This window comes from Artemia franciscana, chromosome 20, assembly GCF_032884065.1.
Source record: "Artemia franciscana chromosome 20, ASM3288406v1, whole genome shotgun sequence".
Lineage (NCBI taxonomy): Eukaryota > Metazoa > Arthropoda > Branchiopoda > Anostraca > Artemiidae > Artemia > Artemia franciscana.
This window is the reverse complement of record NC_088882.1, coordinates 31,912,176-31,938,831: the sequence shown is the minus strand read 5'-3', so window position 1 is coordinate 31,938,831 and position 26,656 is coordinate 31,912,176. Positions and strand designations below refer to the sequence as shown.

Below are 26,656 nucleotides of genomic sequence, written 5' to 3'. Positions count from 1 at the left end.
ATGATAAAAATAAATAAATAAATCTTTATTTATCAAATAAGGAAAAATGAGTATCGTCAGATAATCAAAAGCGGTTTACCAATTCATTTTGCATACTTAATAGAGTTGGAGTCGTAAAAACCCTGCTGAAATTACAGTTGATGTTTTTTCTTAATTACCGCAATTTCCATGAATGGAGTCTTCTTTGTTAATTTATTTCCGTATGACTAACTTCCAATGGTGCGACAAAACAACCGCAAAAATCGGCGACTGATCAAACAGTCGTCTCTAATTGTAACAATAAATTATGAATATTAGCGGCGACCTGGGAGCTAATATTTATGGTGAAAGGATTGAAGAACCTGTTTACTTTAAATATCGATATACAAAAATAAAGTGTGAAGGGGGCATGGGGCACTCTCATACGCAGAAGAGAGGACTAGATCGTGCAAGTCCCGCAAGCTATGACTATGACTTTTTTTCGTACTGTGAAGGATTCCCCCCCCCCACAAAAAATGAATTAGTAGAACCTCCATAAATACCTCTGGAAAGATGCATACCAAGCATTTCTAATTACCCCCCCCCCCCAAAAAAAAAAAAAACAACCACTCTTGCGTACGTTCCCACCGTACGCAAGACGGAGAGAGAAAACCGTACGTTTTCTTTTCTCTTTTTACCACTATCCCCTCTTCCATTATTTCTCTCTCTCTCTCTCTCTCTCTCTCTCTCTCTCTCTTCTCTCTCTCTCTCTCTCTCTCTCTCTCTCTCTCTCTCTCTCTCTCTCTTGCACGAAAATCTTCATGCGACAAAATAAAAAGTCAATGTTAGTATTTAAGCTACCATGATCTCTATTCCCTACCTCTTCAAGGCGGCTAACTTACGTTCACCTCAGTTATTTAAAATTCATTTTTTTTCATCCCTCTATCCCTCCTCCACCTTTCTCTCTCTCTCCCGTCAGTGGCGTAATTTCATCAAAATCCGGAGGGAGGCAAAGTTAGAGTCAATTTTCCCAAATCAAGTCAGTGAAAATTGAAAAGTGAGCCCTATATTACCATAAAGGCAATGATATACTAAAAAAATTGATCTGTTTCTCTGGATACTTGAATTATGCAAGCTTATCTTAGTTTTGACAATGTTTATTGCAGAAACTGAATTTTAGCTGGAGGAGGGGGAAATGAGGTTTGGGGGATTACCTTGGGTCTTAAGAGGGCCGTTGCCCCCTGTCCCATAACACCCATGACTCCCGTTATAATGCTATTTGCTTTTCAAGTTCTTAAATGTCCTTTTTTTAGGTTTTACGCGCGTTTAAAAGAAGTATCGAAACATCTACTGCTAACGAATTAACCAAATCAAGTGACTCTTTACCTGACATGAAAATAAGATCAGAAAAAAATGATGAAAAAGATGTAGGAACGTGGACTGAAAAGCAAGAATGGCAAGAAAAGCCAAATATTTTACCATGGCTGGACGAAAGACTCCCCCCCTTAGGAGAGGGAATATCATCCTTATTGGTTAAAAGTAACCCTCTTGAAGCTAGATTGCATGAGATGTTGCATAGAACGATGGACAGGTCAGTTTTTTTTTATGATTCTATAAACATTAGATCCATATGTACCATTAGAGGCCCTCAGGGTATCCACAAATCTTCGCCAAACTACCCTTTGGGGGAAGCTGAGTAAGTGTGTTCAATATTGAAGTCATTGTCATATGTTATATGTCAATGTAATTGTCATATGTCATCGTCAGGTCATTGTCATATGTACGCTTTAACGTGTTTTTAACATTCACCTGGCTTTTAACTTCCAACTGGTTTCTTTTTCGTTGCCGATCCACCCTTTGACAACACATTAGAGAATTATTTATATTTGTTTAATTTTGTTTTCTTATTCATTTAATTACTCATTTTGCCGGTCTTGGTAGTTTATAATTGATTTATTTTAATGAAATACTTGTGACTTGCAAAAAAAACTTAACAAAATGCAACACGAATATGTTACCCGGTTTAAACCCCTGTTCCCGAACACGGCCTAGATTTAGCCCTTGCTCTTTTTCACAAGCAGAATAGCTATTAAAGGCCTTTTCATGTAACGGCACAAAGAGATGCCCTCCTATAGGTCTACTTGACATACTGTAAAGGATATGAGAAACTTATAAGGGCGGAAACTGGCGCTAGTGTAGTAGTATAAATATCAGATACGACCTTTAGGCAATACAGCGACAATATACTTCATATAATTTTTGATGATGATGATGTTATGCCTCATATATTGCTTTAGTATTAGGCTTTACTTCTACCAAAATCTTAACCTTAGGACTGAAATACCTAGAACCTAGGGAAAATCCCAAGGAGAAGTAGTCATTCAATAACCAGAAATTTTTTGAATTACCCATTACTTTTTCGGAGAAACGACTGAAAATCAAAGCGCAAAAAATCTTTTAAGGTCAGGGCTGTTTCCAGGGTTCTTGTTCCGGAGGTACCAAAAAAAAGACTCAAAAAAGTGCAAAAGAAATTTATTTCATGGATTGAACCCCCTTTCTGGATACGGCCCTGATTCAGCCCTAGCTCTTTGTCACACAAAGAATAGCCATTAAAGATCTATTCGTTTAATTCCACTAAAAGATACCCTCCTATAGGCCTACATGGCATATCGTAAAGTGTATGAGAAATTCATAAGATCGGAAATTGGCGCTAGTGTCGGAAAGGAAAATCCTCAGCGTCATCTGGCATTGGGGGATCCTTCTTTAGCCAACTACTGCATACCTACCTATTCATTTACTTCAAAATGTAGGAGTGTATAAAGAAATCGCAATTTTGTTACCAGTAGACCTACCAACTTAAAAGTCCACAAGCTTACTGACTCTGCAAAGGTTATTTCTAACAAACCTAGCCCATGTCTGGAAGAATAGGAAGATAAGTGTGCAGACCAAGATTAGAATTGTGGAAGCTACAGTGATGACAGTGGTCAAATATGGTTCTGAAGCATGGGCGCTCCAAAAAGCGGATGGAGATTTGCTAGATATTTTCCAGAGAAATTGCCTACGAATTGTTCTGGGTACCGGGCTGACTGACCGTATTTCAAATAGTAGGCTGTACTTAAAGGGCGGTTCAATCCCGCTTTCTAGGGATATAATGAGAGAAAGGTTGAGATGGCTTTGGCACGTTCTGCATATCAAGGATGGTAGATTGCCGAAGATTGTCCTTTTCGGCCAACCGTCTAGGGCTTAACGGATACCAGGTCGTCCGTGGTTGGGGTGGGAGGATGTCATAAAGAAAGATTTAAGGGAAATGGGAACTTCCTGGAAGGGTGTAACTATGAATAGATTAGGACAGAGGAGGAGCGTGCGCAGCCGTGTTGGTCTCAGGCGTCTTGGTGCTGTAGCGAGTTGTTTGTAGTAGTGGTAGGCCTATTTTGTGCAGACTGAATTTTGACTTAATGGCTCTGATAACCAAAAAAAGGCAGATAAATTATCACCTGCAGAGACATTTCAGTTTTGATTCTGTATAATTGGTTTTTATAGTCTATCAGTTATCAAGTTTTCTTTAAAATTTTTTACTTTCTCATGAAGTTACCAGGTGCAATTTGAGTGTGATATGCAGGGTTTTGGGTCCGTATATTCCCATATTAGCCTTAGTTTCATCATAATGCGATTTGGATTAAAATGTATTTCAAACAACACTTTTAATTTGCAGATAAAATGCACAAACACGCTTTAAAATTCGCAGGGATGATTGGGAAAAATCGCAACTCCGCATACCTTGTCTTACGTGAGATGAGTTTAAATCCATTTGCTGCTGCTAAACTTCTATAATTGCTGCAAAATATTTAGCGAAGTCCCACGAATTGATCATAGAAAGGATTATTTTTCCAATGCAGTCCATTTTCAAGAATTATAATTTTTTCTTGTATGCACAGTTGTGTCAATTGGGGGCAGGGGCAGATTTTTTGCCCCCCCCACTCTGATTTTGAAAAATAAATTTTTTGGGTGGAGGGGAAGGGAAGTATACAATATTTTTGTTCGGGGGTGTTTTTTTGGGGGGGGTATAGAAAAAGCTTTACAAAACGCAGCAAAATTGGATTATATATAATTTTATTGCTTTTGTACGGGTTAAACAAAAATCGCAGCGTCTCGGTTCGAACAAGTTACCCCCCCCCCTCCACTTCTGGATAAAGCCCTGGGAGGAAGGTATTTTCATTGAAAAGTTGGAAAAAGTTCAATTTTTCTCCGTGTCGATTTGAAAATACATTCCCCCCTCCCCCACTCCCGAAAATTATCGTGAATTGACCCCACTGCATAGGTGTATTTGCGTTTCTTCTCAAAAATGCAGTTAAAAAACGACCACAATCCACAAAATTGCCGAGGTTCTCCGCAAAATGTAGCATATGGGAAGTGGGAACTAAGCGCTAAATCGCCGAAGTTCCAGTTCTTACGCTTTTGTCCTTTTCTGGCTTAGCGAAACAACCGCTGGCTAAAGAACAACAAAAAGTTGTCTTGAAGACCCGGTTGCCACTTTCTTTAGCGATTATATTGTCGAACTGACTGGCAATTATGATAGTTTTATGTGTGAACTGATACAACCGTATTCTGTCAGTGACATGACATTTATAAATTTATAAACATGACATTTAAAAATTTATGTTTTTTGGTCGGCTCGTGGGAACTTTTTTTTCAAACTATTTCGATTGCGGTTAAGGATTTTGAACTACACGTTTTTCTAATAATCAATTTCTTTCTCTTAATTTTCAACAAAAAATGCTTATCTAATGTGTTCAGTTGCCCTGTTACCTCAATCAGCAATTACGCGGCTTGTTAAGGGTAATTATGAAGCTCATTCTGAAACGCGAAAGATAAGTCCAAGATTTATTTACACCCATTGAAATACTGCAATTTTTGTGATTTTATTATAATTTTTATGATATTTTATTGTGTTTTTTGACAATTGACGAATATGCACCTCCCTCTCCCCAAATTTGACTCTTTATTACTTGCCTTTTTTTCAACATAAAAATGAGCTGAAGTCATACATATTTACCGCCTTAGCCTATTCTTTCCCAGTCTAGTCACTTTATGTTTCCAGTAAGAGGAAGATCCAATAGCAAAATAACTCTCAAGCACCACTCGGAGGAGGGTATTTGTACCCTATTCGGTTTCAGCATGATCGATTTGCGTTGGAACCGTCAGTATTGTCCTCGAATGGAATTGATCTGAGTACGCCACCTTTTATGCTTCTAGAATCTCTGACTGAACTTGTTATTCAAGTGCTTAGCCATATTAACCCAGAAACCAGTGACAAGCACGTATGCCGACTTTGGGGACTTTGAATAGTTCAAGACACTCAGAAACAAACTACCCCTGCGTTCAATATGGCTTGTTGCAATCGATGACTATAAACCATATTGAACGCGAGTTAAGTTATACAGATATCAACGGCAAATGGCATATTAACCCAGAAACCCGTGACAGGCACGTACGCCGACTTTGGGGACTTTGAATAGTTCAAGACACTCAGATACAAACTAACTCCGTGTTCAATGTGGCTTGTTGCAATCGATCACTATAAACCATATTGAACGCGAGGTAAGTTATATAGAAATCAACGGCAAATTGTAAAAAGCCTGGTATTAAGATGAGCGGAAGAGACAATAACCCACCCTGTAAAAAGAAAGATAAATTTCACTTGCCTTGCGTTTTTGCCCTCCTTTGTCTTTTAATTTATTTAAAATCAGGTTATTGACATTTTAATGAAGGTATTACTAGAAATTAAGACAATAAGTCCCCTCTAATTTATTACTATCTGAACTGTTTATTTTGAAACCCCTCCCCCTATGGACAATGAATTTAACTTGTTCACATGCAGACAATGATCCGCGTAACGTAGGTCATTGATCCGTTTTATGAATTTCGGTTTCTTTACCTTCTGTCGGGAGTATTATGAGTGGCTGGAGTGTGCCTAGTTCGAGCTTAATAGTAAGTTTGCACAATTTGTTCATAGGACACTGTACCAGAAAAAGCATCTTCCTCTTCCTCCACAGTGGCAAAGAGTGCAATGAGCCATAGTTGTCATTTCATTTCTGTCTCTCTGTGAACCTTTGAAGCCATAATTATCATTTCATTTCTGTCTCTCTGTGAACCTTTGAAGCCATAATTGTCATTGCATTTCTGTCTCTCTGTGAACCTTTGAAGCCATAATTGTCATTTCATTTCTGTCTCTCTGTGAACTTTTGAAGCCATTATTGTCATTGCATTTCTGTCTCTCTGTGAACCTTTGAAGCCATAATTGTCATTGCATTTCTGTCTCTCTGTGAACCTTTGAAGTCATAATTGTCATTTCATTTCTGTCTCTCTGTGAACCTTTGAAGCCATAATTGTCATTTCATTTCTGTCTCTCTGTGAACCTTTGAAGCCATAAATGTCATTGCATTTCTGTCTCTCTGTGAACCTTTGAAGCCATAATTATCATTGCATTTCTGTCTCTCTGTGAACTTTTGAAGCCATAATCGTCATTTCATTTCTGTCTCTCTGTGAACCTTTGAAGCCATAATTGTCATTTCATTTCTGTCTCTCTGTGAACCTTTGAAGCCATAATTGTCATTTCATTTCTGTCTCTCTGTGAAGTTGAGAAAAATTGAAAGCTGCATTTCTGCACTTCATTTGTAATGTTAAAATGGTACTTGTGTACTATTCAGAACACGCTCAATAAGTGAAGTTAGGTTCTTTTGTGAAACAAACTACGATGCAGGTACATTTTATGAGAAAATCTGGTTTTATAGCCACAAAGACAAAACTCAAAGACAAAAGGTTAGGTTGGAATTCTAAGTTGCCATTTTACAATTTTCCTAATAAAGTATTATATTTTCGTCATATTTTGTTTTATTTCACTAGCTTTATCAAAAGTTTGGGGTATATATTTGCTTGGGGGGGGGGCGTTGTGCATTATATCAAATACCTAACCTAACTTAGCCTAACCATCTCTATATATAAAATATTTAATTAAAATGTACCTGCATCGTAGTTTGTTTCACGAAAGAACCTAACTTCACTTATTGGGTGTGTTTTGAATAATACACAAATACTGTAATTTTTGATAGCATCAAGCCATGTTAGGTTACGTGCGTTTAAGTCAGGCATGTGCGTTCAATGGTTGAAGGGTAGCCTGAGCCCCATGATCCCACAACATTTTGTAATTATCTTCTATTTAGCGTCTTCTGCAGCTTAGATGAATTCATCCTCCCCCTCCCATGAATAAATTTCTCCGTGAATGCCCCTTGCCAGGATTATAGTTGTCCCGCAATGTACCACTCATTATGCACACGCAGGATATCATTTTTTGTAACACAAATGGACGCTATTCCTATTGATTTTTAAATATTTATACAATCAAGCGCTGCGTATTAAATAGACAACAACAACATGCTTGTTCTTCAAAGCAGTTTTGCCAGTTACAAGCAACCACCCATTAGCCGCTTTTGGGGAGGTTTTGTATTGAATTTTCAATAAATATTGAGGCGATTGAAATCTGTTTTTTTACGTTTCTGCCGTTTCTTACGAGACTGAATAATACAGAATCAACGACTCAACTTTTTCTTGCTGCAAAGTATAATGCACAATTCTGCCACACATGGCAAAGTTCCGCCATGTTGGTGCACTTTCACCTTGTTTGGCATGCAACTCCTGATGTCCTCGGATTTCCTACTGTTGGGGACTGACCTGTCAAGTAATCAAAGAGTTAGGGACCTTAGACATTTCACTTTTCTCCTGCAATTTTTTGAGATTTTTAAAATTTGTAGCTCCAAAAATACTTTTCAGTCCTGCAATGGGGATGGTAAATATTTACTTCTGTTTTTTATTATTTATCTTTTAGCATGAATTGATACTAGCCCCTACATTAATTCTTCTTCCATTACATTAAACCAACCATTACGTTACTTGAATGTCATCTAACTCTTGCCTCGTCTTCGAGGGAACGACCAATAGGGATCCGTTGCCTACCACTCTTCCGGAGGAGTCCAGCATCAAACGTATTAGGGAAGTTGTCCTTGTCTCATCGGAGTCTTTTGACCCCAGAATAACCTTCTAAGACAAGACCTTTCAGGCTTAACAGGACCTTCTAAGTCGTACTTCCTCGGTTATTTTAGGTTATTTGGTATGAACAGGGGTATACTTTGTCATGGGGCATGGGGAAACATACCCCCCCCCCCCCCCGGCCCCAGTTCCCCCCTATATGAAATTTAGCTTCTTCCAATTTTTTTTCAAAACTAAGATAAACCTGCATAATTTAAGCATCAACAAAGAATATATCGGTTTTTTAGTACATATTTACGCTTATGTACTCTAAAGTACCTTTATAGTACAAAATAGTACCTCTATGGTACCAAATGGCTTATTTTTTAGCTTTTACTGTCAATTTCACTTGATTTTGCAAAGTCGGCTCCAATTTTTCCCTCTCCCATAGAATTTTGACGAAATTACGCCACTGAGTGAGAAGCCTTGTGTGGGTGTTAGTTACTGGTATGGGTGTTAGTTACAGCCCAACAAATCAAAAGTACTCTTCAAAGGTAATTGTTCCCAAACCCAAGTGACCATCCAAGTAACAACAATTGGGCTTGATTTTACATCGATTGTTTAATGTACATCGATCGGATTTCACAATCGATTGTGAAATTTTTTTTTAAATGAGAGCCTCTAGCTGTCCCAATTTTTACCAACTAAAATTGGCATCATTTCCAGTTTTTTTTTTTTTTTTTTTTTTTGAAAAATTGCGTTTTCAGCCCGCTGTTGCCTTAAAAAAAAGTGTTTTTGCTTTTATGACAGCGCTGTCCTATACCAAGCAACTGGTAAGACAAGTTGCACCCATCGCTGAATAGGACAAATCAAACATAGTTTGTGTTGATTTATGTCTGGATTTAAAGTCAACGGTCTTTGGTTGATCAGCCGACTCTTCCAGTCGTCATCTGTAAATAATGACAATGTAAGGTCAAACATGCGCATGCTTCTCCACCACGTTTTTTCCCCTCAAGTAGTAGAGATGGCTAGCGAGTCGAAAATCCTGCGATAGTTGACGGAGATCTTATCAAATGGTGCGTGGCGACGACCTCCTATCTACAACTAAATTAAATAAACATACAAGCATATCAATATGGCATATGTAATGTTTACATATATTTATTAAATATATTTCTTAAATATATACTTAAATATATACTTAAGTAATAAAATATATACTTAAATAATATATTACTTAAATATATACTACCAATACTCATACATAACGAGTTAAAAGTGAATTTCGCAATTGGTGTAACTGATAGTCGCTAGGTTCTGCAGTTTATTAAGTTCTTCCTTAAGTTCTTCGTTTATTAAGTTCTTGTTAAGTTCTAAAAATTTAGTGTAAATCCGGGCTAACGGAGAAGCATGCGTAGCGTGTTGTGGTCGTGTTGTGTTGAGGTCAGCACAGTTGTGTTGACCTCAGCTGGTTTGATGCTGCACCATTAGGTGTTGTTGTAGTTAAACTCCTTAGTGCCTTTTAGTGAAAACCCCTACACAGGGGTTCTAGTCTATGGTATTATGTTCAAATCTATTAGAAGCTCTAGCCCCTCTATCCCTTGCAATACAAACTTCTGCGTGATATTGCCAATAACTACTAAGCATATTCGTTACAATACGTCCCATCAGCAATAAGGTCATGCAAGACATGATGATAAGGGCATCATATTGAAATATGTAAGAACATTAAGTCCCTCTTCACCCTCCGGTAATTGTCAATAACTATTAAGTTATGGCCAATAATTACCCTCTGGTAATTGCCAATAACTACCTTCTCGTGAAATTGCCAATAACTATTAAGCATATATGTTACAATACGTCCCATCAGCAATAAGGTCTTGCAATACATAATGATAAGGGCATCATATTGAAATAAGTAAGAACATTAAGCTCTTCTCTACCCTGTCGTAAATATATTAAATATTTTATTCAGAAATATATTCTGAATAAAATGATAGAAATGATAAAACTAATTGCTGTTGTAACGCGGCCGATTATAGTGCATAATTTGTGATCCCAATAAATTCTGATTTGTTTGAAAGTTGATTAAGATGGATATAATGTCCAACGATATTTAGCTTTAATCAGTTGATACTCAAAGTAGTAAGATGTTTAATCCTTCTTCGTACCCTCCAAGGAGGTGCTGACTTGCCACCTGGTTTAAATCTTGCATTGCAACGTATGTTGCACAGTCCCGCCACGCTTGGCACAGCCCTCAAAACGCTTAGCGCATCCCCAAAAATGCTTAGCACAGTCCCGCCGCACTCAGCACGCGAGTGTGACCCTCTACTCTCTGGCACAATTACCTTCTACCATGGATATTAATGAGTAACCTTGTAGTTGTGTTACAACAGATCCCAGTAATTTGTTTGAGCCACTCTCTGCTCTTGTCTAAGCCCCTCTATGCCCTCTGAGAACAATTTCTCAACAGAATTTTATTAATTATTTGGCAAAGAAGTTTGACCCCCCCCCCCCTGAAAAAAATCTTGTCCGATCAATAAAAATGTAACGTAGCCTAATGTGTGTAAACAAATTTTTTATGGGTTTCATAAAAGATTTTTGTATCTGAGACCTTAGAAAGTTGGTTTTAAACAACATAAATAAATTTAGGACTACAAAAACAAGCCCTTCAAGTACTAGACACCCCTTCCCCTACTAGAAAAGTAATATTGGAAAATTTTGTTGTGTACCAATGCTTCATGTCGCTGTCCTTTCTTTCATTTGATGGTCAAATGATACCCACTACTTTTATATCTGTACAATAATTTATTTGACAATTATTGCCAAGTGCCAAGTGGGTTAAATTGCCAAGTGCATCGAGGTAATCATGTGGCAAAATGATGTTGAGCTATGGCTAGATAATTAGAAGTTAGAGACCCTCAATGCCCTCTGATGAAAACTCCTGCACGAAGTTGCTGTTGATTATTAAGCTTACAGCTGTTATAATACACCTGATCACAGTGATTTAGTTGATCCAATGGGTCAATGATCAAATCTTCAGGTGACAATCAGCTGCAGTTGTATGAAATTTATTTGCAGCATCAGCTCCTCCATGTCCTATGATGAAAACTTCTGCACGAAGTTGCTGTTGATTAATAAGCTTACAGCTGTTATAATACACCTGATCACAGTGATTTAGTTGATCCAACGGGTCAATGATCAAATCTTCAGGTGACAATCAGCTGCAGTTGTATGAAATTTATTTGCAGCATCAGCTCCTCCATGTCCTATGATGAAAACTTCTGCACGAAACTGATATTAATTATTCGGCTTAGTTGCTGCAATACACCCAATTCTGGTGATTTATTTGAAAGCTGTTCACGTTGATGAAGATGATCAGACTGCCTGGTGACATTCAGCTATAATGAAATAATCTACGAATTCAAAAGAAGTTGAGCCCCTCCATGACCTCTGGCGAGAGCTTCTGCACAAAACTGACATTAATTATTCAAGTTAGTTGTTGCAATACATCCAATTTCGATTATTTATTTGCTAGCTGTTCACGTTGATGAAGATGATCGGGCTGCCTGATGACATTCAGCTATTATGAAATAATCTCAAGTTCAAAAGAATTTGAGCCCCTACATGTCCTATGATGAAAACTTCTGCACGAAACTGATATTAATTATTCGGCTTAGTTGTTGCACCGCATCCAATTCTGGTGATTTATTTGAAAGCTGTTCACGTTGATGAAAATGATGAGACTGCCTGATGACATTCAGCTATAATGAAATAGTCTACAAATTCAAAAGAAGTTGAGCCCCTCCATGCCCTCTGACAAGAACTTTTACACGAAATTGATAGTAATTATTCAACTTAGTTGTTGCAATACATCCAATTGCGATGATTTATTTGAAAGCTAAAATACACTCTAATGGTTTTTTATTATTGCTTAGCCTGAGGACTAATAAGCCTTTTTTAAGTACCAAAATATCTACGTCAATTTTCAGCTATTGTATCCTGTATTGCATATTCTCTTTCAATACTTAGCTGCCTACCATGTAAATCAATAATTACTGGGTATTCTTCGCTACGGTCGGGTTATTTCCTTCTCAGTAATAACCAACCCATGGGGTTTAACAAGGCTTTTTGTATTTTATATGATTTGTTACAATATTACCTCATCGGCAGAGCCTTTGGGTAGCAGAAAATTATGACAGGTTATATATATACCTGTAGTGGTGCCTTGGTGGGTATTCATTGTGTGCCGGAAACTCCGTCTGGCTACTGTATGCGTTTTAGCTTTGAATTTTGGCAATTAATTTCAAATTTTTTCATCGTTATAGTCCATGATTCTTTTACAACGCATCATCGGTTTGAAATAATAATTAGTCTCCTGTATGTCTGAATTGTTTTAGGAAAATTACAATTTAAGTGCATCTTTCCTAAAAGCTTCCTATAAGACCATTTCCAAAATGACACTTCTTTTTTTCACCTTTTTCACGTTAATAAGTTAGTTTAGTTTTCTGTGTTGCCGTATTACTAGGTTACAAAGTTGGATTTCAAGATAAATACTTAAAGCATTCAAAAATTTTATACTTTCTGCGCAATTCTGTTAAAAATTTATGTTCAGGAGCATAATTTTACAAATTTGTCCCGTCCTCAACACATGGAACGTGAAAAAGTGTTGGTAAAATTCTACTTAGCTACTTTTTGCTATTAAAAAAACAAGTTTTTCAACTGAAAGTAAGGAGCAACATTAAAACTTAAAACGAACAGAAATTACTCCGTATATGAAAGGGGCTTTTCCTCCTCAACGCCTCGCTCTTCACGCTAAAGTTTGACTCTTTCTTTTAACTCTACTTTTTAAAACAGTAAGAAACTTTACCGTAAAGAGCGGGGCGTTGAGGAGGAAAAGCCCCTTTCATATACGGAGTAATTTCTGTTCGTTTTAAGTTTTAATGTTGCTCCTTGCTTTCATTTAAAAAAACTTGTTTTTTTATTCATTTTCTGGACGCTTTTGAATTAATGCATGTTTTGATCTTGTCTCTCCGCACATAAATAATTAAAGCAAAATTAGCATATTAATTAATTGCAATTAATCGGAAGATTTTGAGGAAAAAGGGACGAGGGAGGAGGCCTAGTTGCCTTCCAACTTTTTGATTACTTAAAAAAGCAACTAGAACATTTAATTTTTTACAAACGATATCATTGGTAAAAAATATACATGACTTACGAATTGACTTACGTAACGAACTTCTATATTCGTATGTTTTTATTGCGTATATGAGGGGGCTCAACCCTCGTCGATACCTCGCTCTTTACACTAAAGCTTAAATTTTTTCCCAATTCCTTAAGAATGACCTCTGAATCACAAAGGCCGTAGAATAAATAGTTGAAACTACTAAAAATACATTAGCGTAAAGAGTGAGGTATAACGAGGAGGTAAACCCCTCATATGCGTAATAATTTTTGTTCGTTTTAAGTTTAATGCTGCTCCTTATTTTCAGTAGAAAAAACTTTTCATATTTGTTTTTTTATTGTTTTTTTTTCAAATTATGCTAGAAAATCCTGCGCCCCCTTCATTGAAATTCTCTTCCTCCATGAGAGGTTTCTCTATGGAAATATCCTCCCGCATAACCCCCTCCCCTCAACCTCTCCCCCAACCAAAAAAAATCCCACTGAAAGCGTCTGTACACTTCCCAGTAACCATTACTATATGTAAACACAGGTCAAAGTTTGTAACTTGCAGCCCCTCCCACGGGGACTGCGGGGGAGCAAGTCGTCCTGAAAGACATAGTTATTAGGTTTTTCGATTATGGTGAATAAAATGGCAATCTCAGAATTTTGATCCGGTGACTTTTGGGAAAAAATGAGCGTGGGAGGGGGCCTAGGTGCCCTCCATTTTTTTCACTTAAAAAGGGCACTAGAACTTTTAATTTCCGTTAAAATGAGCCCTCTCGCGACATTCTAGGACCACTCAGCTGATACGATCACCCCTGGAAAAAAAAAACAACAAATAAACACGCATCCGTGATCTGTCTTATGGCAAAAAGTGTGAAATTCCACTTTTTTGTAGATAGGAGCTTGAAAGTTCTGCAACAAGGTTCTCTGATACGCTGAAACTGATGGTGTGACTTTTGTTAAGATCGTATGACTTTTAGAGGGTGTTTCTCCCTATATTCTAAAATGAGGCAAATTTTTTCAGGCTCTTAACTTTTGATGGGTATAACTGATCTTGACGAAACTTATATATTTAAAATCAGCATTAAAATGCGATTCTTTTGATGTAACTATTGGTATCAAAATTCCGTTTTTAGAGTGTCGGTTACTATTGAGCAGGGTCGCTCCTTACTACAGTTCGTTGCTACGAACTGTTTGATCTGGAAAGGGGTTAGGTTAGGGAAGTGAAAGTTTCAAGGATGTGTCTACAAACTAAAGTATATGTTTAGGAAAATGAAAATATCAGGGATGGGTCTAGAAGCTAAAGTTCCCCGTTTTTACTGGCCAAAGAGCCCTTGGGGTAAAAGTAAAATGTAATATTGTACGCGTTTTCATTACGAATGAATCTTATCTTTTGTCCCAGGACGGTATTTTGAAGTAAATGTCTCCTCTTTTTCTCCCTATGGAGGGCCCTGACCTTTGATGACCTTTACAAACCTTTATGTTTTAAAAGTGAAACCTTACAAAATAGATTATGCTTAAATGAAGCTTCACCACGTTGCTCCATCCCAATTTATGAGGTTTCAAAGATCCTCAAATACATTTACTAAATTTCGAAAAAAAAAACCATTGATGTAGTTTAAAATTCTACTCAACTAGCAAGAATTGCATTTTCAGAACTAAAACCAGAGAAAAGGAAACTATGAAAATTAAACGTAAAATGTCGTTTTGTCAAATTTTCTACTGGTTGAGATCGGTCAAGTAGGCAAATTTCTAATACTTAGAAATCAGAAGAGAGTTAACATAGAAGCTTGACAATACCTTCCCGGAGTATGTTTTTGGCTCTGAAATCATTACTGAAAGTTTCCTTTTTCCTATCCTAACCCCTTTCCAAGATAGCGAAAAGTAGCTAAACTAGAATTTTACCAAAGTATTTCTTAAATATAACCCTCTTCTGATTATAATTTCTAAAAATCCTTTGTTGAAGTTGACCTCTTCACTATTAAAAATTAAATGAGAATTATTTAGACTGAGCTGTAAGTTCACGCCGCTAAGGCTTTCCAGGTTAGAATCTTTTGACTGTCTTTTTCTTCTGCCATTTCCATATTAGTATTTGTATTATTTATTTTTGTACTTCTTCGCAATCCTGGAGGGATTTTTATGAACAAACGGAAGTATTTGATTTTTAAAAGTTTTTTCAGTAAATTTATGCCAGTAGAAAATTTTGTTTTATTCTGTATACAAAGCTGGTTTCAAAAATCATTCTTAAAATTTTCAACCAGCCCTCTAAAATAATTAAGTGTATTTTCAATTAGCCCCATTAAGAGTTATGTAGTCAAGAGCATGATCTTAGATATTTCCCCCTTCCCCGCTGAAAAATGAAAAATAATTCTTTAATATAATCTGCTTCCGCCTATATAATTCTCATTATGCACTTTTATATTTGACCACCCTTGTTAAAAGAAAATAGTTGTATCCTCCATGAACAAAATCTTGGCTACGCCTCTGCCCATATGAGCGCATCGTTTTCATTTTACAGGGGAGGTGGGGCACCGTAACTCATTTGTTAATTTAACGAAGCTTTCATTCGAAATTTTAACGTTTTAAGACTGTTTTGCTCCCCTTCCTGACTTTTTGGGAGGAGTACTCCAGAGGCGTAATTCACAATGAGGCAGGGGGGGCAACTGCCCACCCAGATCCCAGTTTGCCCTTCCCAACTGACATTTAGTGTCTTCAAACATTTTGTCAAAACTAAGTTAGCCTGCATTATTCAATTATCCACAGAAACGGGTCAGTTTTCTACTTCAAGTTTATTAATATCAAATAATCAATATATGCATCTCTTTAACATCCCCACAATAGCCTCCATGGCTTGTGAACTTATGGATAAACATTAAAATCATATCTATCAAGATCAATAATACAAAATAAGGAAAATAAACACGGAGAGGGGAAAAAGAACAAAAAAGAGGCCTTTTTTTAGTGTATTGTGTAGCATTTAGACCTTTACGTACTATATGGCTCGTTTTTCTATTTTTCACTGTCATTTTCGTAGCTTTGTTTTAACGCCACCGCGGTTTTACGCCACCATATGTTTTCCGCCACCTTTTAATTCAGGTAAGTCAAAATAGAAATAGGTATAGACACAGACATAAGAACAAACATAGGCACAGATATAGACAAAAACATAGACATAGACTAATCTAACCTGTCTATTCTGGTCCAACTATCTTCTTGAGGATGCAAGACTTCCTGTGTGGCGTAAAACCGCAGTGGCGATGAAACACTCATGCCGTCATTTTCACTTCATTTGGGAAAAGCAGCTCCAATTTTCCCCGTCACTCCTGGATTTTGTCGAGGTTGTGCCACTTGGGTGTTCCCTTTCCAGTTTAGTCCGCATTACTCTCTTTTCTCTAATTCTCTATTCTCTATTCATAATATATTTTGCTTGCAATAGCTTTTATTTCCTCTTTAATATCTCTTAGTCGATCATTTTATATATACCAGATTTTTTAGCCTGCTCTGCTAAGGGTACAAACTACTTTTGTTTGTTGTGTAAACTTTGTACAATTAGTAACAAATTCATGACGGAATACGTGCACACAAGGAAGAAATAGAATAACAAAAGAAAAGGCTAATTCAACAGCAGTCAAATCATCCAAAAAAAGTGACAAGATTGAATTTTCCCATGTCAAAACATAATTTGTTAACTTCAAAAAGGGGACATATAATTTGGGATGTCCACATAACCCATCAAAGACCATGATAAGCATATTTCGATATCTTCAAATTAGCAGAAAGGTGCCACCAAATATGGGATGGTGACAATACGGTAGCAACTTTCTGTTAAATCAATTAAATACGTTTCACACGATCAGAAAGTACCAGATAGCGTCATGTCAACGTGTCTGTATCAAAGTGATTTATCTTTGCCATGACGGTTCCCTTGGTGTTTTTTTTATGGACTATGGTTATTGATCTGGGAGGAAATGAATTCATGGGAGAGGAGAAGGTGCAAGGCCGTATTCAGGGGAAGGGGGGCTAAAGGGGTTTGACCCCCTCCAAATTGTTTGTCGGACTCGTAAAAACGCAACAAAAATGAATGTAAACAAATTTCTTGTGCGTTTTTGAACTTTTGTTTAAACCCCACACGAAAAAATCCTTCTTTAACCTCTCCCTTCCACCAAAAAAGTCTTGTACACAGCCCTGGAGAAGAGGGTACTCAATTTACCTTCTCCCTGGAAATTTGTCCGATTAAAAATTGATCTTGCAAATACAAGTCTATGGAAGGTAAACCCCTTCTTCTTCATTCCTTTAGTAAACTATTCTCCGTCTCTCTCCCCTCCTGACTTATTTTTATCATAGATGATCCGGTAGTATTTTTTTAGATTATGATTATTGATTTAGGAGGAAATGAATTCATTGCTTTATTCAGAGAGGGGGGATGGGGGTAGCCTATAACCTGTTAGTTCCCAAGATGTTTCTATGACTCATAAATTAGCCTTGACAATGCAAGTGAAAAACTAAAAACCATTTCTCCACCTCATAAACTGGTCTTTAAAAAAGAAAGAAATAAAAAAGTAAAGAGAAAACCTTGTTCGAGACAGTTAGGCAAAGTCCAGTTGGGGTAAACCCCTTCTTTTTCTTTATTTTGGTGAACCCTCCATCGCCCAAAATTCCTTTGGTGCTCCCCCCTTCTCAAACTATAAAACTGGTTACGGCCCAGGTGGCAACTTTCTATCGTACCAATCAAATAGGTTTCGTAAGATCATAAAGTACCAGATGGCGTCGTGCCAACGTATCTGTATGAGCGATTTGTTTTTACCATAACTATTCCCTTGGTGTTTTTTTTTTTTTTTTTGTAGACTATGCTTATTGATCTGGGTGGTATTAAATTTATGGCCGTGTTCGGAAGGGGGGGGGGTACTCGTGAGTCCAGCCTATCCAAATGAAAAGTAATAGTGGTGATCCCTGCGAATGACAGCAAAATTTAGAAATACATTAAAAAAAAGAAGAAAAAAGGTGTAAATCTGAATACTAACCTTTCATATTCTTAAATAGTTATGCGAAAAAGGTATTTCGACCTAAAATGATTAAATTTTAATGTTACTGTGCTATACGCAAAATGAATTATTTATAAATTTTCATTTGGATGAAATTTTCGTTAAATTAGGATTAAATTTAAAAGAAATCTGAGTTGTGTTGTCTGGAAAGTATAAGAAGAATTGAACAACTGTTAGTTGTTCGTCATGCCTATTTACCCTTTGGTAAATAAAATTTGTCCTTGTTCCCAATTTTTATTATAATCATTTATAGTATGTAATAAATAAGAATATAATTAATTAATTATTAAATTTAATTAAAACAATTATATAGTTAATAGACATAATTATATAAATAATATAATTAATAGATTATACGTATGTATGAAAAATTTTTCATAATTTTCCCTCATTCCTAATTTTATCGTTTCTATTTTATACAAAAATGAAAAACTAAACATTTCCATGAAAGAAGAAGAAGAAACAAAAAGAGACCATAGAGCGTAAAAATACGAAAAAGCGACCTTCAGAACAGCCTCATTTGGTAAACAGTGGTAAATAGGTCTGATCTCATTTGGTCTGAGCGGGTCTGAGGACAAGTAAGGAGAAGAGTAAAACAAACGGCTTCTCTGAGACCGATTAGAAGAAAAAAAAAGCAAATTCCAAGTGCCGCTAGTCGTTTAGCCAGCTCGGTCTTGTTAGCTGACAGAGGTGCCGCTTCACGAAAATGTACGGGGGAGGCATAGGATTTGTTTTGTTTTTTCTTAGTGAAGATACAAAACAGTTTGATTTTCAAAATAGGAGAGGGAGGATTTGTTTTTCAGTTTCCGTTATTGAAAATGAAAAAAAAAAAAATCTAGTGGGGAGGGCAGCCTTTCCTTATAGAAATACCAAAAAGGTCATTTTTATACTTGGGGTGATTTCCCTCGCCCTGTCCTCCCTCTCAGTTTGCAGCCCTGTTGGTAAACTATGCTTTTGTTTAAGTTATATGTCTATTAGTTCCGAAGTATATTTTTTCGCTGTTGGCGAACTCTCCAATAATACTCCTATTAAAAGAGTAAAGGGTAACCTCCAATGTCTGCAGCAGTAAAAAAAAGCTGTCAAAGGTACTTGTGAGATCATTTTTCAACCTCAATTCAAACGCAGAAGATGATGTAACAAGCTGAACTATCAAAATATAAAAATGACTTGTAATAGATGGTAGCACACTTCAGGCCCAAAACACTCTTAGGTACTTGTATGATATACACCTACCGCTCAAGAACACATCCAAAACGCACCTTATATTCACTTTTGTTCCGTTTTTACGAGTCTGAGTAACATTTCGGCGTCAAAAAAGGGGATTCCCCCCACCTCGATACAACCTCGGTTCAAACCCTGAATCTCCCTGGATACAACCAAGGATACAAATTACATTTCTATTTTGTTTTCCTTGGTATTTTAACAGGTAAACTTTTCTATATGGTTGATCCAGCAGAACGTAAATCACTACTGCAGAACTGGGGCAAATAATCGATTTGCTTAAGCCCTGTTCACACTTGGGCTTAACTGGACATAAATTTCTAGTCATCATCACTATGGACCAATCAGGGACACTTATAAAAGAGAAAGCAAATTGTCATTGGTTGAAAATGATTAAATCTTGACATTGATATCTAAGTTACCTTACAAGTGAATTAAACTTCGTTGTAAACAATATATTAGTTATTATACAGTAATTGTCAGTCATACAACTAGTTATCATCTTGAATTAAAATGTGACATTTCTTCCTTGTCTGGGGCTTCTCTCCTCAAAAAAGCGGTGGTTATGTACGGTGTGGACCTGGTGGTATTGTGACTCAGGAGCAACATAACTCGCAAAGTCTAAAGCCCAGACTCAAAGCCATTTTAAGCCCCTTCTGAAATGTTTGTCTGTCTCGTAAGAAACGTAATAAAAACAAATTAAAAACAAAATTTTGACATATTGTTTAATAGTTTTATTTGTGCCCCCCACCCCTCCCAAAATGAACGCCCTCCTCTAGAAAAATAATTTGGGATAGGGCCCCGTCACCATTGAAGAAATTATGGTTGAAATCAAATAAGAGAAACAAGTCTTAAAATGGTTTATGATCCTTAATTAAGTACAAGTCTCATAATTACATTAATTATTATAAGTGAAAATGAGTTTAGAACCGTAGGCGGGAACCCATCTCTGCATTCTTTATTATCGTTTTTTTTTATTCCTTAAAGCAAATCACGACCAAGGCTTATAGAAAATGCGATGAAATGACTTATGTTTGAGTTGTGTTCTTGACAAAATGAATACATAATCAGATTTTATTTTATTTGTTTATCTCAGGTTTCACTGTCGAGAATAAAGCCTCATGGGAAAAACCAATATTAGTTTGTATGGCCTTTGAGAAAAAAAATCACGTATTTGAAGTTTACTCTCAACTAGCAGTTCTAATAAAGAGCCATCCTAGCCGAGTGGTTAGTGGGCTAGACTTGAGACCTTTTGTCCGTGAGGACAGGGGTTCGAGGCCTGCTGTCGCTGGTTGTTTAGTGGCGTGACTCTCTAACCTTAGATAGAGTAGACCCAGTTCTAAAGCGGTACCTGCAGAAATATAAGGAAGGTAAACAGTAAAAGTGTGCGAAAGCACAGGGTGGCTGCTCCCCCATTGCACTTCAACGGAAATCAGCATCAAGTCCCATGTCTCATTCTTTACTTTATTCCCAATAGAGTACAGCCAGAGAAGAAACAGGGAGTTTACACGGAAAAAATGTGACTAAAACATATTCCTTCTTTTTATTCTCTGGGCGTTTCTCATAAAATAACAAATCAGGCTCTTTGTCTCTTCAGAAATTACGTTTTCTTTCCGGTCTTGATTTGTCCTCAGCATTAGACAACCAGAATAAATAGTTACTTCGGTTTTAGTAGGCCTATTTTTCTAACTAACAGGGGGCGTCGATTGCAGGGAGGGGGAATGCCTTTACATTTAGAAAAAGAGGATATTTTTGTTGAAAAATAAATCTTTGTGGTATCTTCACTGAAAAAATCACGAAATTTGGTGATAAATCACAAACGGTGTCAACCGTGACTGAGTTTTGTTTCTTGAATGAATTCTATTTTCTTATGGCCCGCAGGAATTTTGCACTAACATTAATCTATATTTATTGAAAGATTCCTTGTATTATTCTAAATGATATTTTATGTTGAAATGTTTCTGGGCTCCCAATTAAAGTTTCCGGCATTAGCCAGACCCAGTGCGAGAGCTCTTCAAAAATTGTTAGTTTGCATTATAACCAACGAGTCTTCAAAATGTTTCATGAAATCCCACTTATTTACTTTTTTTTCTTTAAAAACACTTGCTTAAGAAATAGTCCTTACACAAACATATATTTGTTCACATAAAGAATTAAAATAACATTATTAACCATTTTAATCATTTCTAAAATATTTATTACAAACTAAAAAGTATTTTAAAATTTTTACTAGTGTATTGTATGGCGAGCAAATTAGTTTGTCAAAATTTAGATTTCGAATTCAGAATTGTATTCCTATCATGTTTGAGGCTTAGTGGATATCCCCTGGTATATCAAATAAAAACTAACTTGCCACTGCAGCTATTAGATTCATCCTTATTGTAAATAAAAATTAGGAGGGGGAGGAGGGGGAGGAGCGGGCTAGAAAATAAAATTCAAAATTTAGGGGAAAAACTATTTTGTCTTATCAATATCCTGGTCAATTTTGTTTTATTATCCCAATGAAAATACGAAGAAAGGGAGAATTTTCAACGGATGTACAAATACATATTTTTGAATCTTGGGAAGCCGTCAGACCCCTCCCTCTCTTTTAAAGCCACTGAGAGCAGCAGTCCCTTTAATCATCCTAGCTAACTTGAATGTAAAATAAGACATTTTTATAATGGAAAAAAAGGGCGAAGCAAGCTCTTCTGGTGCAACTTATTAAAAAAAAAAACTTCAATTCAATGAAAATAATTCATTTAAAAGCGCACTAGATCTATAAGTATCATTTTAATGGACCTCTAAAATATATCATTATTTTAAATAAAACCTAGGAGGGGGGGGGAGGTTAGCTAAAATATATAATTCAAAATTTAAGAGAAAACATTTTCTGCTTTGTTAATATTACTGTCAATTTTGTCTTGTCTTCTCAATGTAAATGCTAGGAAATAGACTATTTTTAACAAATATACAAATATATATTTTTGGAATCTAGGGGAGCCATTGGTTCTAAGTGTTATATCCCCAGAAATTATTTTTCCACGAAATTTGTCACTTAGTGGACGATTCTTTTTCTTTTGGGGGGGATGTTCAAAATGGGTAATATCCCTTGATACGACCTTCATAATACATATATGCACCTGTGTAAGTAGGGACAGGAATAAATCCCTTTAAAACACCAAGGACAATGAAAATGAAATCTGATATTTGAATTAGTTTAGCGAAAACTACACAGCCGTGTATACCTTGGAAAATTTGAAAAAACGGGAATTTTTTAATAAGAAGAGATTTCTATATACCAAGACCGTATCGAATGGGATTAGGGGTTTTATCCCCCCCCCCCTCCTGAAAGGTTTGTCTGACTCGTAAAAACGTAACAAAAATGCATATACATGCATTTTTGGTACTGTCTTGAAAGGATTTTTGGTACCCCCCCCCCCCGAGAAAAATGCTGGATAAAATCCTGTCATATACTATTATGCTACTTGGTGGCAGTAGGTGTCAAATTTGAAAAGAAAAAACCTGGGTGAAAAATTGGTAAAAACAAGCATAAAATATCTTAAGAAGGGTGTTGTTGTCTTTGGCCTTCAACATATCGTTAATGTTTGATTTCTTAGGGACAAATTAAGCTAATTAGGTTTACTTATTTATTTACACTCTTCAACGTTGCAACACTTGTGAAAATATGGTTTTGCCCAAAATGTTTGATTTTGAGTTTCTCTACTAGCCTCAAAATTACACGAGACTCCTGCTGGTTTACTGAAATCATACGTTAAAATGTATTGGTTACGTATTTTCCAGAAATGTTTCTTTCTGTAGCATTCCCTTTATATTTAAATACGAAATTTATTACGTTTTAGCTGTCTTGAATTTCTTGTAGTGAATTATTGTTTCGCTGTTATCCATTTATTGTCGACTCCGGACTCCGTTCTCTAGCCAAGAATTTTTCTCAAGTTACAGAAAAAAATAGAACGCCAGATTAGAAATCAATAAAAATTGAACAAACAATATAAAATCACAGGTGGGCAGAGCAAACACGACAATAAGCGTCAAAGGCGGTTTGATGAACGAGTTATGTCATAGTCAATATTGATGAAAATGACTAGACTTTTGAATGTAATGTGGGTTGGGACATGGCCAGTAATATCAAGTAGTCATTTTTCCACTTGTATTTAAAATAGGCTACTCATCATTTTTAAGGTAGAATATGAGTGTCTTCTGCAGGGGTACCAAACCTTCTTCTTGATAAGTACTCCGTTAAATCTTCTTATCCCCTGTTATGAAATCGATTTAAAAGATTTTTCTGAGATACCTCTTAATGTAGAATGTTAGGTAATTATTTATAAGTAATTACTAATTCAGTTCTAAAGCAAAGTCGTTAGCTAGTCCGGGCACCTCAGCTGAGGGAAGGAGGACGCGGCCGAAGGATTACACAATTTAATCAAATTTTTATTTTAATTTGGCTTTTTTTGCTTATATTTCAGTCGGTAAGGGGCTCTCTATTCGTTTTGCTTCCGCGGGCACCACCAGCCCTAGGAACGGCTCTGGGAAGGGATAAGTGCTCCCTTGAGCTTTGTTTTACTAAAATTCAAATGGGTTTATTTCTTATTTTCCCAATTTGTATGTTTCTGATGTCTTCTTGTTTCCCGTGGGCGTTTCTTCTCCATTCTCCTAATGGCTCCCTGAGAGTTGCCTCTAAATAGTGTGGACAACTAGAATAGACGAAACTTATGTTCGTCTCAGATAAAAAACGACCAACACCATCTAGCGTTACTCAGCAAAATCATGAATTTAAATATAAAAAGCTACGTAAGAATAAAGGTTACTTATGTATTATACGAGACACTCTCGTATAAGTGAAGGGAAGATTGATAAATGCTAATGAAATAAAACAAAGTAGGATGAAACTATAATACCTTATTTACAGAACTGTGAAAACTACAACAAAGAATTATGGAAGGGTCCAGAGCTCATAGTTTTTTAAACAGAATAGTTTTGTTGAATACATGCCAGTTTCCTGTCTCCAGCCGCTAGCATCGCTACCGCGCACTGTTTCCCAAAAATAAATCGACCACATGTTAGATGGCGTTAATATGTTTTTTTTCTCTCGGCACTAGTGCCAGTTTCCACTATTGCAAGTTAGCCATACTCTTTGCATAGTTGTTTACATTTGTTTTCTAAATTAGCCAATTTTCTGCCAATTAGCCTCCTGGGGGAGTTTGACAAAAGGAAATGCTTACTGAAAAAAATCTGCTTGGATTTAAATAAACTTTAATTAACATAAAATTGGATTTAATTAACATAAAAACGGAGCTTGTTTTGAATTTTTCTAGTTCTTCCATTAATACTGGATAAAACATAGTCAATGGCGCAAGCACTTCTAATTTTACTATAGACACATGACAAAACGTTTTAGGATTTTCCAGGAGTGTCAATTAAATGAAAATACGGAGGGGGACAAAATATGTTTTTTTTTAAGCTACGGGGTCAATTCTAACATTTTTCTATTTCCTCCATAAAAGTCTTTTCAATGAAAATATTCAAAAATATATTTTCAAGATTTAGAGAGGGCGAAAAAACTTGGGAGAAATTGTCGTCCGATCCACCACTCCCGATTGAAGCTCCTTTTGCCCCCCCCCCTCATAAACATTTCTTCTATCCCAAGGGTTTGCCGCATCTCAAGTTATTAATCAGTTTTTAAGAACATGATCGATTATTATTATTAGATTAGACTATCTGAATTTTGCTGACTGGAATTTTAGTAAAATCCCAAGAAATTTGTTCAAACATGGTTAGCCAACACGTTTTCTTTTTTAATAATAGCATAGAATTGAATACAAATCTTTTCTAATGCTTTCTAAATTCAATCCCAATCCCTTTTCACCCAAGGGGGTTGGGGGAATAATAATGTCGTTTATCAATAATACCCTTCTCCCTATATACTCTGCAGTACTTGCCATGCGCAAACGGTGCAAATTGGGGAGGTGACGGGCAGAAAACTCAATCCAGGTAATAGGGGTGTTATGTTGATGCAAAAAGGCACGTTTCTGGCCAAATATCCAGATTTTGGCTCAGTGAATTTTGTTCAGTAGATTGTCATGGAAAATACTTGGATAGTCTTTGGGAGAGCTTCCCCCTTCTCCCTATTCTTGTTTGTTTTATTTAATAAATACTGGTTCTTAACGTGGATAAACCCCTTAGGGCAGGCACGTACTCCGGATTTTTTTTTTTGGGGGGGGGTAATAATACAAATATTTTTGAAGGGAATCCGAATAATGAAAACACATATTTTATTTAATAATTTCAACAAGAAGTTCCTGCAAATTTAAGCAAATTTAGGATTTCCACTGGCCCCAAGGCCCTCCCAGGTACGTCCCTGCTTAGGAGTAGCCGACCAACCGGAGCTCTGTTCTCCATAGTTTCTGATGCCTACAAACTTTATATAAGCTTTAAAAAAATTTGAGTTTCTTGTGAAATTCGTCTATGAGGATCCTTGTATATTTTGTGGAAATGGACATGCACTGATTAGCATTTCCCTAATTTGGTGTTTTAACATTCAATATGTAATTACACCGATTGGCTGTATTATTTGTTCTGGCAATTCCAACACCGAATAAGGAGTATTATGTCACTCTAAGATAAGGCCTTAATAACGAAGGCTAACAAATTTTAATGTGAATTTATAAAAGGAAACACGGATGAAACACATGAGTGCTAACACGTGAAAAATAAAGGCAATAAAGGTTTTTTGTAACTTTAAGAAATTACTGACATTTTATTGCTCTGTAAATTTAAAATAAATAGGCTAGACTCACATGGCCTTATCCAGGGGGCACTACCCTTTTTGGGTCTCCCCCTCCCAAAAAATGTCTGACTCGTAGAAAAAGTACCAAAAATATATACAAACAAATTTTTGGAGTGTTTTGTAAAGTTTTTTTTTTGGAAACAGCACTTGTCATATACGGAGTAATTTCTGTTCGTTTTAAGTCAGAATGAGTCGTCTTGTGACATTCTAGGACCACTGGGTCGGTACGATCACCCCTGGGGAAAAAAAACTAACAAATAAACACGCATCCGTGATCTGTCTTGTGGCAAAAATTATAAAATTCTACTTTTCTGTAGGTAGGAATTTAAAACTTCTACTGTATGATTCTCTAATACGCTGAATCTGATGATGTGATTTTCGTTAAGGTTCTATCACTTTTAAGGGGTTTTTTCCCCTATTTTCTAAAATAAGGCAAATTTTCTCAGGCTCGTAACTTTTG

The 26,656-nt window shown here is 36.4% G+C and overlaps 1 protein-coding gene across 3 annotated transcripts in view; it reads left to right on the top strand.

The window, feature by feature from the left end:
* LOC136040124 (homeobox protein cut-like) overlaps positions 1 to 26,656 on the top strand; it is a 233,528-nt gene that overhangs the window by 99,645 nt on the left and 107,227 nt on the right. For all 3 annotated transcript variants that reach the window (XM_065724226.1, XM_065724224.1, XM_065724225.1), the window contains exon 5: positions 1,272 to 1,549. In XM_065724226.1, coding sequence (XP_065580298.1) covers positions 1,272 to 1,549 — 278 coding nt within the window. The remainder of the gene's footprint in view (positions 1 to 1,271; positions 1,550 to 26,656) is intronic.